The 20,255-nt window shown below is 41.0% G+C and overlaps 1 protein-coding gene across 17 annotated transcripts in view; it reads left to right on the top strand.

The window, feature by feature from the left end:
- HIVEP2 (human immunodeficiency virus type I enhancer binding protein 2) overlaps positions 1 to 19,324 on the top strand; it is a 222,470-nt gene extending 203,146 nt beyond the window's left edge. For all 17 annotated transcript variants that reach the window (XM_010851453.1, XM_010851459.1, XM_010851446.1 and 14 more), the window contains 4 exons: positions 3,384 to 3,559; positions 8,373 to 8,474; positions 9,247 to 10,142; positions 16,847 to 19,324. In XM_010851453.1, coding sequence (XP_010849755.1) covers positions 3,384 to 3,559; positions 8,373 to 8,474; positions 9,247 to 10,142; positions 16,847 to 17,671 — 1,999 coding nt within the window. In that variant the 3' untranslated portion in view covers positions 17,672 to 19,324. The remainder of the gene's footprint in view (positions 1 to 3,383; positions 3,560 to 8,372; positions 8,475 to 9,246; positions 10,143 to 16,846) is intronic.
- Positions 19,325 to 20,255: the final 931 nt, after the last annotated feature.

Raw genomic sequence — 20,255 nt, 5'->3', positions numbered from 1 at the left:
TTGCTCTTTACAGCATCGGACCTTGCTTCTATCACCAGTCACATCCACAACTGGGTATTCTTTTTGCTTTGGCTCCATCCTTTCATTCTTTCTGGAGTTATTTCTCCACTGATCTCCAATAGCATATTGGGCACCTACTGACCTGGGGAGTTTCTCTTTCAGTATCCTATCATTTTGCCTTTTCATACTGTTCATGGGGTTCTCAAGGCAAGAATACTGAAGTGGTTTGCCATTCCCTTCTCCAGTGGACCACATTCTGTCAGACCTCTCCACCATGACCTGCTTGTCTTGGGTTGCCCCATGGGCATGGCTTAGTTTCATTGAGTTAGACAAGGCTGTGGTCCTAGTGTGATTAGATTGATTAGTTTTCTGTGATTATGGTTTCAGTGTGTTTGCCCTCTGATGCCCTCTCATAAACCCTACCATTTATTTGGGTTTCTCCTACCTTGGACGTAGGGTATCTGTTCACGGCTGCTCCTTACCTTGGACGTAGGGTATCTGTTCACGGCTGCTCCTTACCTTGGACAAGGGGCATCTCCTCATAGCCGCCCCTCCTGACCTTCAACGTGGAGTAGCTCCTCTCAGCCCTCCTGCACCTGCACAGCCGCAGCTCCTTGGACTTGGGGTTGCTCCTCTTGGCCGCCACCCCTGACCTCGGGCATGGGGTAGCCCCTCCTGGCCGTTCCTGCGCCGTTGCAGCCTGGCGCTCTCGGCCGCTGCCCCTGACCTCGGGTGTGGGGTAGCTCCTCTCGGCCATGCTTCTGCATGGTCCGTCGCAGCCGGCCTTGGTAATACAAGATATCAGTTTCTCACATAGATTTACCATTTGGAGATAGATTATGGAAGCTGGTTCCCTCAGAGGGTTGGCCCCCTTTGGGTGGATGCCTGAGTAATGTCACCACTGAAGCCATAATTGTTTGTCGTCATGAAGCTTGTCTCAGTATTGTTGGGACATTCCTCATCTTTTAACACAAACAAGAGAAACAGAGACAATATCTTTCCTCAGAGACCAAGAAGTTCCTGTGACTGAGTCAACCCTTGTGTCTAGCAGTCTTCTTCAGAGCAGTGCACTTGTGCTAGATAAGCGAGACCTTCACAGGTCTGCGTGCTTTGGGGAGCTCCTCTCCACTAACAAAAGATGCAAATGAAAAGCATATGTGAACATTTTATTACTGTGTTTTGATGATCCAAAAGGACTGTGCCAATATTTCATTTCCTCTTCCTTTCATTGTCTCTTTACGGGCTATATATCTCATTCATTCCTTAATCTGTGATCCAACTTCTGCCTGGTGGTGACCAGTTGTTTATTCCAAGAAATGTGTTAAAACCTCTTATTTTGCCATTGCAAAGTGATAACTTCCAAAAAAAAAATTACTGACCAAATTTGTAAGTGTATATGTTTCCTGTATTGTCTAATACATAGACCTAATAATTTCATTGCTGTTGTTGTTTAGTTGCTAAGTCATGTCCAGCTCTTTGTGACCCCATGGACTGTAGCCCACCAGGCACCTCTGTCCATGGGATTTCTTAGGCAAGGATACTAGAGTAGGTTGCCATATTTTTTCAAAAATCCATTAATTCTTGTATCAAGTAGATTTATGGGTCTGTAAAACTTTTGAAGGGTAAATATTTTATTTGTACAGATTTTTCTAATACATTTATATTTTATACAGAACTTAATTTTCATTCTGGAAGCAAGTTAATCAGCTAAGGAATTTAAAATAGTATTATTTGAAAATAAAATGCATTTTCCATCAAGTACAATGATGCACCACAGAAAGCTTGAAGTACCCTTCCCTGAAGAAGAATTGCTGTCTATGAAATTATTTGTTTTATTCTGTAGTCCTTAGGTAGTTTCATCCAGTTTGGGGCAGAGAATATTGGTATTAAAAGGTGACATATTGTGCAACTTTAGGTTCCTTTCTGCTTTATCACAAAAGACAATGAGATAAAAGATAAATTTCAAATTAGTTTTGAAGAAAAAGTTGACTTTGGAAATTCTTTGTAAACGGGGAAAGATTTAAAGGACTAAAAAGTACATAAAATTGACTATTCATATTTTTGACTACTTAATTCTCACCTGGATTGATACTGACTGAAAAATAGATAATGTTAAGATCAAATAGTATCCATAGCAGAGCTGATAGGATGGATTTTCTATCTTAAAAATCCTTCAGTGGTTTGGACGAATAGAAGTGAATTTTATTTCTGATAATGGATTAGCTGGAACAAAATAGAGAAGTTTGCAATGCTCTTAGAATATTTAAAAACAAACAAACAAAAAACTAAATCTAAGGCCTTTAAGTCAGCCCACACTGAGTTAGGGTGTTTGTAGGTCACTCTACCTTTGGAAGTTATAAAAAGAATCCTCAAAAGAAATATCTTTGGCAGTAGACCCATAATTCTAGCCTGAGATTTAAGAGATAATTGTGTTCACTGAGTTATTCAGTAGAATGCTGCTATACGCTATGATGGGTCATCTTTCCTTAAATTCTGAAAAAAATGTGACCAATGGTGATCACTGGGTAGGTTTCTTCCAAGGATTATTACAGTGAATACCTAAGACTTTGTTCATCTTACTGATTTAATTAAATTGGATGACCTCAGACATCCTTTCAAACCTCTCTATAAACCCTTCCAGAAACAAAGGCAAATTTGATTGAAAAATAGAATCTCTAGTTTTCATTATGTAACAGTACCTTCCAGAAGCCACTTGAAATTTAGACTTCACTTCAGTACAGAATTACGGTCCTTGGGAAGAACAGATCAAATCTGCAGGCAACAGTTGGTGAGCTCAGCTCAGCCTGTGTAAGCTAGAAATTTCTGACTCTCGTGCCAGGATTGTAAAAATAGAGTAGAAACTTGCAGTGAAGAATTCTATAATCAGTTATATTTATTCTAGCAATTTAGAGGAGTATATGTGTTGTGAATGCACATCTTAGATGATGTAATGTTAACAAGTGATATGTGATGGTTTAAGTATGCTAGTATAACTTTTTGGATGTTTCTTGGTATCCAAATCTGGAAGCAGTAAGGCGCACAGTGCTGCAACTCTTTGCGGCTTATATAAGCCCATTTGAACTTCTATACAGAGTCCATATAGGCACATTTCATGGAAGAGCCAACTCCATTTTGAACTACACATAGAAAAAAATTCCCTTTTGTTTACAATGCCTAATCTGTTACCAAGTTCTTTCAAGTACTGCGTAGATTTCACTGGCTCTGTAGAAATAAAGTTGAATAATTGTAAAAGACCCATCTAAAATTTTGTCTTGCAAGTGATTAGCTTTTGATTTTATATATAACATGTATTTGGAAACATGTTAGTATTTGGAATCATGTAAAGTATTTGGAAACACACTGGATTTTCCCTCTTTTAACAGATATAAATCAAATGAAGATTATGTATATGTCAGAGGACGTGGACGTGGAAAGTACATTTGTGAAGAATGTGGGATTCGCTGTAAGAAACCGAGCATGCTCAAAAAGCATATCCGCACGCATACTGATGTCCGGCCTTATGTATGCAAGTTATGTAACTTCGCCTTCAAAACAAAAGGTACAGGTCTGATTTTTTTTTTTTTTTTAAGAGGGAAAACTTTTTTTTACTGGCGGTTCCAGATTCTGAATACCGTTTTGTAACTGTCATAGACAATTAGGTGGTTTTCTTTGTGAAACTGTGACACTCATGAAATGTGTTTTCTTTCTGTAAGTGGTCTGAGGATGTATGAGACAATGAGGCTCCTTTTATGACTGAAGTAAGAGCTATAGACTTAGGTCCAGGCTAGTAGTCTCGAAGGAAGTGGCTAAGAATTGCCTGCATAGCTATTACTTCTTGTTGGAAATGTTATGTGGTCTAGAGAATCTTTGCACCAGTATTGAAATTCTGCAGGGAGACAACCCATTCCGGGGCATTAGAAAAGCAAGGCAGCAGCTGGGAAGAAAACATGTGCCCATGGTCAGTTTCAAGATTATTAATAATGTAGAGACCCACAGAGTCCCGGGTGGGCCTCTCCATCCACACTTGCATTAATTATGTATAGAAATTTGATCGCTTGTGTTCTGTGTATTTATGAGCTCAGAGACAATTTCTTACTCTCGGGCCACAGCTATTAATCTCATAGAACTAAGACTTGCCTTGAAATGATATTCTGTCTTTAAAAAATAAGTCTGTTTTTAACAGATAGTCTTACCTGAAAATATTTTATACAAAAATGTTGCTTCAGTCATATTTCTATCATTTTGTAAAATTATGAAAATATTCATAAACTCAGTGTTTTCAGAATACAAATAGTTGTGGAATAGAGATGATTTGACTTCTATAGAAGTATATTTTACTACTTACTGTCAAAGTATGCAGGAGACATGGGTTCAATCCCCAGATCGAGAAGATCCCCTGGAGGAGGAAATGGTATCCCACTTTAGTATTCTTGCCAGGAAAATCCCATGGACAGAGAAGCCTGGTGGGCTACAGTCCATGGGGTCGCAGAGCCAGACATGACTGAGTATACACACACTCTTGCACACACGTAGAAGTACTAATGGAACCCTATAGACACCCCGCCACTAACCTTACACAAACATTTTCTGATGTTTTAACTTTAATTTGCATACTAATTAATCTGCTCCACTACCCATCAAGAAAAATAAATATCAAGTAAAACTATCTTTGGTAGGGAAATGTGTACCTACTTTCTTTTATACCCCAAATCCTAAATTGTCTTTATTGGTTTGTCAGAAATGTAAATGTGTTGCCTCTGAGCATATCTGTTTTTTCTTTATTAAAAAGATATTTATATTATAATTATGCCTCTTTGAAGCCACAAAAAGGGGGAGGGAATGTTCATTTGCATTTCAAAGGAGATAAATATGAGGTCCTTTAAACACCATCCACTTTTGCACAATCAAGCCTTTTATGTAGAACTTCAGTAAGAGACTCCCTAGGACATAAAAATATATAAACTTTGGTTTTAAGAAATAAAGCTGATCCACCGGTCATTACAACTGATATTTCCTGGCTGTGTGAGTTGACTGGGTATAGCCTCCTGAAACTGTACCTGAGGAAATGTCACATGGCTAGATATTTCTATCATGCTATATTTGGCTCTGAGCTATTGTCTTGGAGTTTTAGCAGAAAATAATTTATTCTTGATCATTATCGGAGTTTCCTTGTCACCCTTTGGAAAAATACAAATGTCTTAGGATCTTGAAAAGAGCAAATCATCCTGGGAAACCCCTTGCTGGTGTTCACTTCCAGCCAACTGCCTCTTGTCATATCATCTGAGTACAGAATCAGAGTGCTCTTGCAGGACTGGTACCTCCTCTTTGCCTGTGTCACTTCTCCAGACACCCTTTCCTGCCATTTTGCTGCTTTCTCTTTGCTCTAATTCTTCAGACGTTCAAGACTTCAATAAGCTAAAGTCAGGGCAGGGTCATTTCTGAGCCAGATTTCTAACTATAAACCTACCCTGAGGATGAGAGCCCAAAGCCTGAGTGCTTACTTGAAACAGGAAGAAAGAAAAATATAAGAGAAGAAACACATATGAAGATCTAAATAAACTATCTGGACTTAACTAACTTCCACATCTATCCACATACACAGATTATTTGCACCCTTACAGAAGCAGATGATTTCTATTAATTTACAGATTTTTAAATTCTTGATAATCATGTGCTGTGCTTAGTCATGTCCAACTCTTTGTGACCCCATGGACTGTAGCCCACCAGACTCTTTTGTCCATGGGGATTCTCCAAGCAAGAATACTGGAGTGGGGTGCCATGCCCTCCTCCGGGGGATCTTCCCAACCCAGGTCTTCCTCATTACAGGCGGAGTCTTTACCATTTGAGCCACCAGGGAAGCCCAAGAATACTGGAGTGGGTAACCTATCCCTTCTCCAGGAGAACCTCCCTACCCAGGAATTGAATCAGGTTCTCCTCCATTGCAAGTGGATTCTTAACCAGCTGAACTACCAGGGAAACTCATGATAATTTGTCCATAAGAATTTTTGAGATCTTTAGAAAAATTAGAGGTATAATTTTTTGGTATGTAAGAGCAATATGGGCCAAGAAATATTTCCATGTTTGGAGTTACAAAAATAGCACATTAAATTTGTAGGTATATAAGCAATAAGCCACATGTTAAGGATTCCTTGGTGGCTCAGATGGTAAAGAGTTTGCCTAAAATGCAGGAGACCCGAGTTCAATCCCTGGGGTCAGGAAAATTCCCTGGAGAAGGAAATGGCGACCCACTCCAGTATTCTTGCCTGGAAAAACCCATGGACAGAGGAGCCTGGGGGGCTACAGTCCATAGGGTCGCAAAGAGTCAGACACAACTAAGTGACTTCACTTCCCCTAATTAAAAAATAAAGTAATATAAACAAAATAATAAACAACCATGCCCCAGTTTAGAGTTGTGGCTCATATATTACATTAATAGTAAGCCAAAAACTCCTGCAAGAAGAACAAACTATTTTAGCAGGCTGGAGTTTCTGCCTGGATTCAGTGAGCCTACTCTTAAAGCATTTGCTGCTCTGTGACTAAAGCAGTGTCAAAGAACAAAGATAACAGGGCCCTTATAGCTGAATTAGTTCCTGAATTTCTTTTGATTAGTTATATATATGATGTGGAATGGGCTTTCCGTGTAGCTCAGCTGGTAAAGAATCTGCCTGTAATGCAGGAGACCCCAGTTTGATTCCTGGGTCAGGAACTTCCCCTGGAGAGGGGATAGGCTACACACTCCAGTATTTTGGGGGCTTCCCTGGTGGCTCAGATTGTAAAGAATTCCCCTGCAATGTGGAAGACCTGGGTTCAATCCCTGGTTTGGGAAGATCCCCTGGAGGAGAACATGGCAACCCACTCCAGTATTTTTGCCTGGGAAATCCCGTGGACAGAGGAGCTTGAAGGGCTGCAATTCATGGGGTCGCAAAGAGTTGAACACAATTTAGCGACTGAGCGTGCACACATAGAAACACACATACATACGTAATTAGGTACATGTATAATTATACAATCAGCCCTCCTTATCTATGAACTCTGAACCTACAGATACAGAGGGCATTATACTATACCATTTATACTATACATAAGGGACAGTTATATATAACTATCGGAGAAGGCAATGGCACCCGACTCCAGTACTCTTGCTTGGAAAATCCCATGGATGGAGGAGCCTGGTAGGCTGTAGTCCATGGGGTCGCTAAGACTCGGACATGACTGAGCAACTTCCCTTTCACTTTTCACTTTCGTGCATTGGAGAAGGAAATGGCAACCCACTCCAGTGTTCTTGCCTGGAGAATCCCAGGGACAGGGTAGCCTGGTGGGCTTCCATCCATGGGGTCGCACAAAGTGGGACATGACTGAAGCGACTTAGCAGCAGCAGCATATATAAGTATCTGTGTATGGAAGATGCAAGAGTTTGGGCTTGTGCTGTGTCGCTTCAGTCATGTTTGGACTGTAGCCAAACCCAATGGACTGTAGCCCACCAGGCTCCTCTGTTCATGGGATCTTCCAGGCAAAAATATTGGTGTGGGTTGCCATTTCCTACTCCAGGGGATCTTTCCCACTCAGGGATCAAACCCGAGTCTGTTATGGCTCCTGCATTGGCAGGCATGTTCTTTATCACTAGCAACCTGGGAAGCTATATCACCATCATAATACATTCTTTGTTCTTAGAACAGTGGGAGTTTCAAGGTAAATAAGAAAGGAATTTTGCTGCTCTGGAACTTTAGAAGTTGCTGTCATAAACTCTGCTGATATATGTCAGATAGATAGAAGCTAAATACTAAGATTAATGTTCCCAATAAGTAGTTAGCTAAATATTTGTTTGGATCTTTGAATTTATTTACAGGATTGGCCCCAACATCAGTTTGCATTAATTTTTTCTTCTGACACGTGAGCATCCTGCCAGTTTAATCTGTATCTGATTGATGACAGAAGGTCTGGGGTCCAGGGACTATGTTGATTACAATAGTTTATTCTGAAATTGCTCAGAGATGTGTGACCCAGCTTGCGTCACCCTATTGATGTGGAGCCCAAGAAGGCAGACCCAATTGGGCCAAAGGTATTAGGTCCTCTCTCAGCCAGAAAAGCCTGGGATTCTCAGTCATACTTGAGTCTACACTTGAAATAATATGAGCCTAGACTTCCACAGGTCTAGAACAAAGACAGCCTGAGACTAGACTGAAGCTGTCAGGGGGTTCATATCTTCAGAAGCCAAATTGTTCCTCTTAAGTTTGAGGCAAGGAGCAGGGGGTGGGAACAAATTTGTGTTATCTCAAGTTAGTTCATTTCACACTGAATTTTGGAGCAGTCATCACATTTTGGTAACCAATTAATTGCTCTTTTTTTTTTTTTTTTTTGGCTGTATTTTCTAGGAAACCTAACGAAGCATATGAAATCTAAAGCACACATGAAGAAATGCCTGGAGTTGGGGGTCTCAATGACATCAGTCGATGACACCGAAACCGAGGAAGCAGGTATTCACACTTGAGTTGACTGACCTCTTTACTGTGCATGCTGGAGCTTTGCGGCCAAGGTGGTAAAATAAATATAGGTATTAAAAAAAAAACTGATCACGTTTCATTTTACTAAATACTAAACAGAGAAGAGAAGTCTGACGCATTGAATTGCTTGAGACTTAATGAAAAGAAATGCATTTCAGTTTTGGCTGAAGAAGTAGAAATGCCTTACTGTGAAAATAATTTTATCATTATTAGAACAGAACCATAAAGGAAATCTAATTGCATTTAAGTTGTAATGGTGATTTAAATCTTATGATGATACTTTTTGGGAAATTTGCAAAGCATTTTAATGTCTTATTTTTTTGATCAAGAGGAAATCTAGTAGAAAAAAAATGTCCATCAATAACCTCAGTAGAAAATCTGGGAATCAGCTGGACTTCCTGACTTGTAGAGACAGGTTCTTGCTTTTCTTTTTCCTCTAATATCATCATTAACAACATTATGTATCTACTTATTGAGGGTTTTCTATGAGTGGTGTGATACCTGAGCTACAAGTTCCTACTCTGGGGGCCATATTGTAGGTGGGAATGAAACCAGATAGCTACATAAAAAGATAAGAACCAACCAGTGTCACAGAGGTAAGTGCTCATGTTATAGGAGTTCAGAGATGACCACCTCTAGGGGCTAGAGGATTGAGGAAAGCTTTTGCAAAGAGATGGCATCTGAATGAGCTTCTAACCTTCTTGTTTGAATCTTGATGTTCACTCTCTTTGTTCAATTGCTTCAGAAACAATGGAAGATTTGCACAAGGCAAGTGAGAAGCACAGCATGTCCAGCATTTCAACTGATCATCAGTTCTCAGATGCTGAAGAATCGGATGGTGAAGATGGAGATGATAATGACGATGACGACGAAGATGATGAAGACTTTGATGACCAAGGAGATTTGACACCAAAAACAAGATCAAGAAGCACCAGTCCCCAGCCTCCTAGATTCTCCTCCTTGCCGGTGAATGTTGGCGCTGTGCCCCACGGGGTTCCTTCCGATAGCTCCCTGGGGCATTCTTCATTGATCAGCTATTTGGTTACGTTGCCAAGTATTCAGGTTACTCAGCTGATGACACCAAGTGACTCATGTGAAGATACTCAGATGACAGAATACCAGAGGTTATTCCAGAGCAAAAGTACAGACTCAGAACCAGACAAAGACAGGTTAGACATCCCCAGTTGTATGGATGAAGACTGCATGCTGTCTTCAGAGCCAGGCTCCTCCCCACGGGACTTCTCACCCTCCAGCCGCCATTCCTCTCCAGGATATGATTCTTCACCCTGTCGAGATAATTCACCAAAGAGGTGTCTGATACCCAAAGGGGATTTGTCACCCAGAAGACATTTGTCACCTAGGAGAGATCTGTCACCCATGCGACATCTTTCACCAAGAAAGGAAGCTGCCTTGAGAAGAGAGATGTCACAGAGAGATGTTTCGCCAAGAAGGCATCTGTCCCCAAGGAGGCCAGTGTCACCTGGGAAAGAAATCATGGCCAGGAGGGACCTCTCTCCCAGGAGAGAGAGAAGATACATGACCACCATAAGAGCACCATCTCCCAGAAGGGCTTTATACCACAACCCACCGTTGTCCATGGGGCAGTATTTGCAAGCAGAGCCAATTGTATTGGGGCCTCCTGTAAGTATCCTTAGTTTTCTCTTTCTAATATATAAGCCCAAGCTCATTGGAGCCTCTTGATGACACACTGGTGTGAAATTTATTATGACATGGGTATCTCTCATGGGGAGGAGTGAATTTGGTTACTGAAAATAGCAGGAAGGCATTTTTATCACATGCTATTGTCAATCACATGGCTATGGCGTTACCCCAAGTGTAGTATTGCATCAGAGAAGAGCATTTCAATCTGGTAATGACAGGTGAGATCTTTCCGAATGCTTTCTAAGCTTAACTCATTATATATAGGCAGGAGTTGAAACCTTGGCATGAGTGGAAAAGGTAAAAAGTCTTTGGAATGACATGACTGCCTAGACAGACAGTCTGAGGGATATTTAGGTATCATTTATCTAACTCTCTACCAGGTGAAAATTCTGATTCAGGCATTAGCATTGACTTTCAATCAAAAAAAAATTTTTAAATAAACTAATTACTTTGCTGATAGTGAGTGGATGTGTGAAACCAGTAAGGGACCAGGAAAGGGAAGAGTGAACCCTGTGGTATAAATGAAAGGCATGAACATGCCTGCTTTTCTTGCTGGTCCCACCACCTCCTGTTACCAAGAGCCCTTGTTCAGTGATATTGTGAGCTCACAAAGTGGGCAGTCGGAAGAGGTAAGGGAGAAAGCATCAGAGGAGATTTCTGTGGACGCCCTCATTATAGATTAAGATAACAACAGTAGCAATCATGAATGAAATGTGGGCAGTAGGGCTTAATGCACATCCATAGAAGAGGATCAGCCCTGCCTCACTTCACCAACATGATAGATCTTGATGTCTTTTTCAACTTGTGTGAAAAAAAAAAACAAAAACGAAAGAAGCAGGCACCTAGCATACCTAGCGTAGACAGAGGAAGGATACCTTTGGAGTTTGGCTACTTTAAATGTGCTTTTTGTTTCCTGGGCTCTATTCGTGGCCATTCTCTCTTTGCTCTGGATTTCCATCATGTGGGTCGTCACTGCCCTTCACAGCCAAGGAAGCACTACCAGCTGTCAGCTCTGCCGTCTTATCACGGCCCTAGTGATCAGCTTCCCCTCTCTCATCTTCTTTTCACCATCCTGAATTAGATGCTTAGATTCACATTTTGAGCTTTAGGAAAACTCCCTGCTGCATTCTACTCCCCAGCCCCAAGACCCTCTGTTTACAAGCCTGCCACCAGCATAGCCTCAGGGTACAATGACTGTAGAAACATGCATAGCAATCAAGACATAACTTCGCTGCTGAGCTAATAAATTAGCCGGCTAAGAAAAAGAGGGGCATTTCCTCAGGTTTTTGAGTCTTAGTGGTACCAAGTAGAAAGGAGGGCTCTTCTGAAGTTCATGCTATTGAAGGATAGAGTGAGAAGTCACTTTCATACCAGAATACCACATCTGGGGTGGAAAATGCTTTTTCTGGTATTTGTTGTTCAGTCACTAAGTCGTGTCTGACTCTTTGTGACCCCATGGATTGCAGCACACCAGGCTTCCCTGTCCTTCACTATCTCCAGAGTTTGCTCAGACTCATGTCCATTGAGTCGATGATGCCATGTCATTCTCTGTCATCCCCTTCTCCTCCTGCCCTTAGCTGTTCCCAGCATCAGGGTCTTTTCCAATGAGTCAGCTCTTTGCAACAGGTGGCCAAAGGATTGGAGCTTTGGCTTCAGTATCAGTCCCTCCAGTGAATATTCAGGGTTGATTTCATTGACTGGTTTGATCTCCTTGCAGTCCAAGGGACTCTCAAGAGTCTTCTCAGGCACCACAGTTCAAAAGCATCAGTTCTTTGGTGCTCAGCCTTCTATATGGTTCACCTCTCACATCTGTACATGACTACTTGAGAAACCATAGATTTGACTGGATGAACCTTTGTTGACAAAGTGATGTCCCTGCTTTTTAGTAATCTGTCTGGGTTTGTCATGGCTTTTCTTCCAAGGAGCAAGCGTCTTTTAATTTCATAACTGCAGTCACCATCCACGGTGATTTTGGAGCCCACAAAAATAAAGTCTGTCACTGTTGCCATTTTTTCCCCATCTATTTGCCATGAAGTGATGGGACTGGATGCCATGACCTTAGTTTTCTTAATGTTGAGTATTAAGCCAGCTTTTTCACTCTCCTCTTTCACCTTCATCAAGAGGCTCTTTAGTTCCTCTTTGCTTTCTGTCATTAAGGTGGTGTCATGTGCATATTTGAGACTGGTGATATTTCTCCTGGCAATCTTGATTCCAGCCTGTGATTCATCCAGCCTGGCATTTCACATGATGTACTCTGCATATACGTTAAATAAGCAGAGTAATAATTACAGCCTTGATGTACTCCTTTCCCAACTTAAACAAGTCCATTGTTCCATGTCCGGTTCTAACTGTTGCTTCTTAATCTGCATACAGATTTCTCAGGAGGCAGGTAAGGTGGCCTGGTACTCCCATCTCTTGAAGAATTGTCCACAGTTTGTTGCCATCCACACGGTCAAGGCTTTAGCATAGTCAGTGAAGCAGAAGTAGATGTTTTTCTGGAATTCCCTTGTGTTTTCTATGATCGAATGGATATTGCCAGTTTGATCTCTGGTTAGACCCAATGGTGCTGTGGAGTGTGTGAGCTGAGGCTCCCCCATTCTAATTGGCCTAGTGGGTCAAAACTCTGATATTTGGGAGATGTTGGAGTATATCCAGTCATCTGTAGGCATAAAAAATAATGCTTTGGTGCCAACACAGTATTGTTATTAAAAAATAATAGCAACTCACAGTCACTTTGGGCAAAGGAAGCAAAGAAGTGGACTTAAAGACTTCATCTAATTTTTGGATCTCTGCCCAGAAAGTTGTTGTTGAAAAGAAATTGGTTTTATTAGTGATTGAATTTGTACTTTTTTTTCATACCAGTTCACCTGGATATTTAACAAAATTGTTGAACTTTACCATTTATGAAGCCCAAGTGTTGAGCTTTTGCTCTATTACCCAGTTTAATTCTCTGTAGACAGTTCTTAACATGCTACTTTGCTCATGTGATAGGAAAGAATAGCCCTTGGAATCCTTCCTAAAGCAGGGACGCTTGGTCTCTGATGCTTCCCATTTGATGCTTTAGCACTCTGTTTTTGAGGGGCAGCAGAGAATTTTTGTCTTTCTATGATGTATGGACAAGATTCTCATTGTGAAAAAGAATCAGTGATCCTTTAAGGAGTACTTCTCCTGACTGCTGTAGTAGATGAGTGCTTCCCTCTCTCTGAAGAATGTATGTTGTTCTTCTTCAGTCACTAAGTCGTGTCCAGCTCTCTGTGACCCCATGGATTGCAGCATGCCAGGTTTCCCTGTCCTTCACTATCTCCCAGAGTTTGCTCGGACTCTCATGTTCATTGAGCAGATGATGCTATCCAGCCGTCTTATGTATGAACGTATTAAATTGGAATAACCCTAAAGATAATTATTTTTGATAGAAATTCTGTTAGCAATACCTGTGGTTTAACATTGACCAAGCGCTCACAGGGCAGTTACTCTGGCATTGAAAGGACCTGGTAGCCAAGCATGGCACACTCGTTATCTGCTTCAGCCTGTAGTGGTAGGTTCCAGGGAGCAAGTTTGGAGGAGATGATATGCAGTCACTGAGATTCTAGAACCCTTCTATTTCTGCTCTAGTGTCCTTTGGTTAATTTTCATTTTAAAATAGATGCTAGGTAGGTAGGTAGATAGGTAGATGGATGGATAGATAAAGAGAAAAGCAAAGAAGAAATAAAGAGAGGGAAGAAAGGAGGGAGGGAAGAAGGACAGAAGGAAGAAAGGAAGGAAGAGGAAGAGAGAAAAGTCTTTTATTCATTCGTTCAGTAAATATTTTTTGAGGGTTTAATCATATGTGGCTCAATGATGATGGTGGAAAAATTGTATGGTTTCTGGCCTCATCCTTTTTAAACAAGAATTGTTCCTTTTCCACTTTTAAAGTTTTGGTAGATAAATAGCGAAGAGACAAAGAAAGTGCGTCCTGGTCCTCAGTGCAGAGCGTCCGTGGACACTGTCTAGAACAAGCGCCATGACTTGGTTCCAGCCCTTGCTCTCTGTGTGGTCTTGGGCAAGTCACTTAACCTCTTGGGCAGTTTTTTCATCTGTTTGTGGCAGCCAGGGAGGTGGGCCAAGTAGACTTCTGTCCTTGAAGGAACTTACCATTCAGCTGTAAGGAATGTAGTGAGCTAACAGCCTCCTGATGTTCGAACCTTCAGGATAGACCTCCGTTTTCAAGCCAAGGCCACGTTCTCCCCTGCAACCTCTATCAGTGGCTGAGCCTGGATCAGTTCCAGCTGACCCCCTGCTTCCTCTCCCTGTTAGCGCCACATACCTTATATCCCTGCTCCCCCATCACCAACCCCAGCCGGAACTCCTGTACCTCTACCTCCTTCTTATCCTCTGCTTCCAGAGGACCTACTGACACTGTTGAAAAGATGAGTTGGGGTAAATATTTGGTACATAGGATACAGATAGATATACACACACATATGCATACACTTAGCACAACCCACACAGGCATTCATTATTCATATTTCTGTGTCAAGATTTTTAAGTAAGATGGGAGTTTATTCATATTAAAATGGTAAGGCTCAAATTGTAAAACAAGATAAGGTTGCAAATGAAGTAAAAATTTGAGTAGAAAAATCTTTTGGAGAGTTATTTGGAAGGTGAAGAAGGGGTGAGTCTGAGGACAAAGAGTATGTGAAAGGCTTGGCAGTATCCAGAGCCATGGAAGTGGTTACATGATAGGAATTGTAGACTTGCTTCTGTGGTTGTAATCATTTAATGTCTGGTCAGTAAAAGTCTGAATATAACACTTGTATTCTTAACACAAAATTCTATTGGCTTTTGAACAGATTGAATACATCCTATTTTTAGAGGACACTTCATCACTCGCTTTGTTGGACTTGAGTCAGAGATCTTATGAAATAGGACAGCTCTGTCTTTGGCTGCCTCACAAACCCCCATTCTGATTAGGTATATACCGTGGACATCACAGAATAGCAACCAGAGGCAAGATGGAAAAAGAGCCAAACTATGTTTTATTTCAAACTTTACATCTGTGATCATTGTGATCCAAAGAAGATTGATTTGGTTACATTCACAGGTGGTTACTGTAGGCATTATGATCTTCCACCTTACCTAGTGTTGGATGAAGTAAACATGCCTTTTTTAAACCAGAGCAGATAAATGCAAGAGGGATTTTTTTAGTCGTATTTAATGATTTCTTTCTCATACCACAGAATTCTCCCCTTACCTAGCTTATGAGGTCCTTAGCTTATGAGGATTGATGTTTACATGATTTCTCCTGCACTTTCAGCACAAGTCATTTGTTTTTGGCTTGAATAAGGTGAAGCCTAGAACAGGGTAAGGGCCAAGAATGGTACAGAGTAGCAGAAATGATGGATAATTTATCATTCCTAACCTGGTCTCACAATCTAATTAGAACTGGATGAATCATTAATGGTATAGAGCACACCTTGCATTTTTGACCTGAAACATTCTTAGAATGATGGCACAGTGGTAAAGAATCTGCCTCCAATGCAGGAGACACAGGTTCAATACCTGGGTTGGGAAGATCCTCTGGAGAAGGAAATGGCAACCCACTCTAGTATTCTTGCTTAGAGAATCCCATGAACAGAGGAGCCTAGCGGGGTACAGTCCATGGGGTCACAAAGAGTCAGACATGACTGAGTGACTAACCATGCATGCATTAAAAGGATGAATCTCAATTAATTGAAGCTTCGTCATCTCATTTAAACCCGATAATCTCACAGTTAGGGTAGGTTTTGCTATAGAAACAATTATACAAAATGGATTCTCCGTTTTCAGGACTGGGACCATGAAATCTGGATTTCTGGCCCAAAACCTTAAATGTCCTAATTTATTAATTGCCAAGAAGATTTTTAAGTGGAAATAATAACACAGAAAAATTAAAATACAGTTATTTCTGGTTCCCAGCCACAGTCTATTATAAATTATAACTATTTGAAATACTTAACATTAACTACTTTGATGCATAGTTTTCATACAAAATCTGGCCTTGAATTACGGTTTGATGGAGATGCTGGTGCTGAGCTTCTGCCTCAATGCCTCCTGAGCAGAAATCTATTTCTTTAGAGCAGTGTCTTGCACATTGGAGGGACCAGTTTGTGTATCACCACCATTTTGTCATCTGTTCTGTAAAAGACTAAAAAAGAAAAAAAAGAGAGCTAATTTTCAAGCTTGTCACTCCATTTATATTCATCAACCCTTAAGAAAAATATTAAAAATCTGCCCAGTATATAAACAGATGGTAATCGTTTAACTTTCTTTTGGATTTAAAAACTTGTTATTAGTGTTTTTTGGCTCAGTAAAGTTTTTCTGGTAATTATCCATTATTTTCTTTTCATTCTGTCTTACAAAAAAAAAAAAACACCAGAGCTGGACCATGTCTCTGTACCTAGTGGAAAACACACTGCAGGTTTTATCACATTCCTTTTTAACAACAAAAGCAACTTTCACAGACCTACCTGCTTCATTCAAGAATCCTAAAAGACTGCGGAGCAAACCTCTTTTGTCTTGAGAAATCAAAGAGTGATAGAAAGATTAGGGAGTCTTCACGTGTTTTAAAGGAATGAGTGAGTGAGTGAGTGAATGAATGAAACAGCTTGACCTAAACGTGAGGCATGCTGGGTCCTAAGTGTTGTCTCTCTGTTTCCCCGATGCAGAATTTAAGAAGAGGATTACCTCAGGTTCCTTACTTCAGTCTCTATGGAGACCAAGAAGGTGCTTATGAACATCCAGGCTCCAGCCTTTTCCCTGAGGGTCCTAATGACTATGTCTTCAGTCATCTTCCACTCCACTCTCAGCAACAAGTGCGAGCTCCTATCCCCATGGTGCCAGTTGGTGGGATCCAAATGGTTCACTCCATACCGCCGGCCCTTTCCGGTTTACACCCTCCACCCACATTGCCTCTGCCAATGGAGGGCTCCGAGGAGAAGAGGGGAGCCTCAGGGGACTCCTTCGCCAAGGATCCCTACGCAGTTTCGAAGCAGCATGGGAAGCGGTCGCCTTACGCTCCCCAGTCATCTGGTCCACCTAGCACGCCCTCCTCTCCGCGGCTCCTGATGAAACAGAGCACTTCAGAAGACAGCCTGAATGCCACAGAGCGGGAACAGGAGGAAAACATACAGACTTGCACAAAAGCCATCGCCTCCCTCCGGATTGCCACAGAAGAGGCCGCTCTGCTTGGGGCAGATCAGTCAGCTCGGGGGCAGGCGCCTCATCAGAAACCCTTGGAAAGTGCACAGGCTAGCATTAGACACTTTAGTGGACCTGAGCCAGGTCAGCCCTGTACCTCAGCTTCCCACCCTGACTTGCATGATGGCGAAAAGGACAATTTTGGTACATCCCAGACTGCATTCGCCCACTCCACGTTTTACAGCAAGAGTTGTCTGGATGACCAACAGTCAGGCTTTCAAGAGAGCAAGGAATTACCTTCAAGCACAGAGGCAGGCAAGGAACCGGCTTCAGAAAAGAGTCAACTACATTGATCTAAGATGCATGGAGACTTTCATTTCCACATTTTCCCATTTGTTTTTGTTTTCGTTTTTCTAGAAATAGAGGTAATCAAGTTTATAGCATGCCTGTCCTAAGTTACTGGTAGTTTGCTATTATATATACTTTTGTTATATCAAAAGAATTAGGTAAATTAACAAGTCATCATGAGCCTGACCAAAACAAAATTTGAAATTAACCTATTGGGTCTGGTACTTTTAAAATTGTACAGATGTTTGTGCCTTTTCTTTACTTTGCTTATATTCTTATAAGCATTTTTTAGCAGTAATTTGTACATATTTTAGAATTTGTGTATCTGCTTTGTAATAAATGTAATTTCTTTCCTTTTTTGGACACTTGGATCTAAATGATGTAAAGCAAAACAGCATCAATATATATGTGAGGTTGCACTAAAACATATTTTTATATGATTAAAACTGAACAGCTTTTATGTACAGCTCTGATTCTGTAATACTAATATTTATTTACTTTGTTTCATAAATTGTACATTTTTTCTTAATGTTGTGGATTGCTTTTCTATGTGAAGCATGGGGTTTACTGTTGCGTAACTAGAACAAAAAATGTATATTGTAAACAAGATATTTAAACTAGAGTATCTTATTCTGCACTTATGCATTAGTTAAAAAAAAAAAGATAAAGGATGTATCAGTCAGTTCTTAACTCTTGTAAATTTTTTGTCTCTTGTTTGCTGGATTGACTATAACTTAAGTGCTGATTGTGATTTTAAACTGATAGTACCGTTAAGCATTAAAGTAAACAATGTGCTATTGTGAGTTTTTTCAAAGCTTTATAAATCAGTTATAAATAATATTAAAAGTATTTGGTCTTATGTGAACATGTTGATCTATATACTCAACTAAAAATATGGGAAAACATTCCGCCCCATGTAAATATGTACAAGTGCATCACTGGTACAATTTTATGTAACTCAGTTGGACACTAGGTTGCCACAGACCTATGCTAGGGTGTCTTTAAAAATTAAAGTGACAAAGCACACGGGACTGTGTTGAGCTTGGTTATCGGCCGGCCCGGTGGCTTGGCAGGCAGTGCTGTGCGCTGCCCGTGGAGAAGACCTGGGCTTATCAATCTCCTTGGTTCTTGCTGCACGAGATGGTGACTGGAACTAAGGCTACTACGGAGGGGTCGCGCTTGGACTGAGAGGTGGGTGTGGAAGCGGGGAAGGGTGTGGGGAGCTGCTCCCCAGCCTTTCCCGTCAGCCAGTCTGCACGGTAACAGGGTTGACATCAGCTCTGGGGGAAGCCACTTGACCCTACTGCAGAAGGGAAGAGTGTCAGACCCCTGGCTATCTCAGGGGGAATGGAAAAGAAGCTTACCAGGGGAAAGAACTTGTGGGAGGATGCTGTCTTTTGTATATAACATTCAGAATGGGCTTTGGTTAGCGTTGACGATGGGCAGAGCCTTTGTAGGTTCCGAAGAGTGGAAGGAAGGGAAGGGGTACAATACATGGGCACACACAAACACGTGTGTGCACACACACACACACACACACAATCTGGGTTATCTTTGTGCTATATAGTGGATTATAATTCTGTGAAACCAAGTTTGTATATTGAATTACATTAAGGAGTGTTCTTTAAAAAGAGAAATAAATATACGATTACATGCTTGAGGTGTCTAGTTTTTATGTGTTGTTTGACATTTTGATTTCCCAATTTTGTTGCTGGAGAAATGTTGATGCTACCAACATGCCATCTGTGCTTTTCACTCCTAGGCTCTGCCCATCCCAGGCTGCGCAGAGTATGAATGCCTTGAACAAGTGAGAAGGCAGTCGTTGGCTTCAGCATGTCACCTGATTAGAACAGAGAGTGGTCAGCACAGTGTGAGTTCTAGAAATGGAGTCCTTAGAACCTGGACATGGCAATGGGTGTCTGAAAAGAGTCGTGAAGAAATCAAATCATCATTTCCCCTCTGCTTCCCTCTCAGCATGCATACATGTCTGAAATTCTACTACCCGGGAAGCCTCCTGATTTTTGCTGAAATGACTGAAGGTAAAAGCCAACTGAAACCAATACACCATATAATATCCACAAATCACAGTTCTTTTATTACAAAAGAGTAGAATCTTAAATAATGGAAGTAGCTCATTAAAGGTCAAAATCTATGGGTATTTCCATTCCAGAAATCTCAAATTGGCGGATTTACAACTTACCTATGATGTTTTATAAGCCAGGCTGTCTCTTTAAAACTATGTTTTACAAAGGTGATTTAAAAGCCACCATGGCCAGCCTAATATCCATCTCTCACAGAGAAGAATCCTTGAAACATTTAATTGCATAGGGTGATTTGTGTGTTTTACTCCTCACTTATGTGTGTGTGTGTGTGTGTGATCCCAGGTCAAATCAAATGCTCTGCTTCTTCCTCTGATTCATTGCATGTATTCACTTGCTCATAAAACAGTTTTTGAATCCCTACTATGAACTGGGTGCTATAATGCGCATTTAGGGTGGATAAGAGTATTCCTGCCATCAAGGAGACCAAATAAAGAAATGATATGTGAGTAAATGTGTGCAGTATGCTATTAGTGCTAAAATAATGGTA

The sequence above is a fragment of the Bison bison genome, unplaced genomic scaffold (genome assembly GCF_000754665.1).
Source record: "Bison bison bison isolate TAMUID 2011002044 unplaced genomic scaffold, Bison_UMD1.0 scf7180017864303, whole genome shotgun sequence".
Taxonomy (NCBI): Eukaryota; Metazoa; Chordata; class Mammalia; order Artiodactyla; family Bovidae; genus Bison; species Bison bison.
Note: the sequence above shows the minus strand (reverse complement) of the source record. Positions and strands in the feature narration are given on the sequence as shown.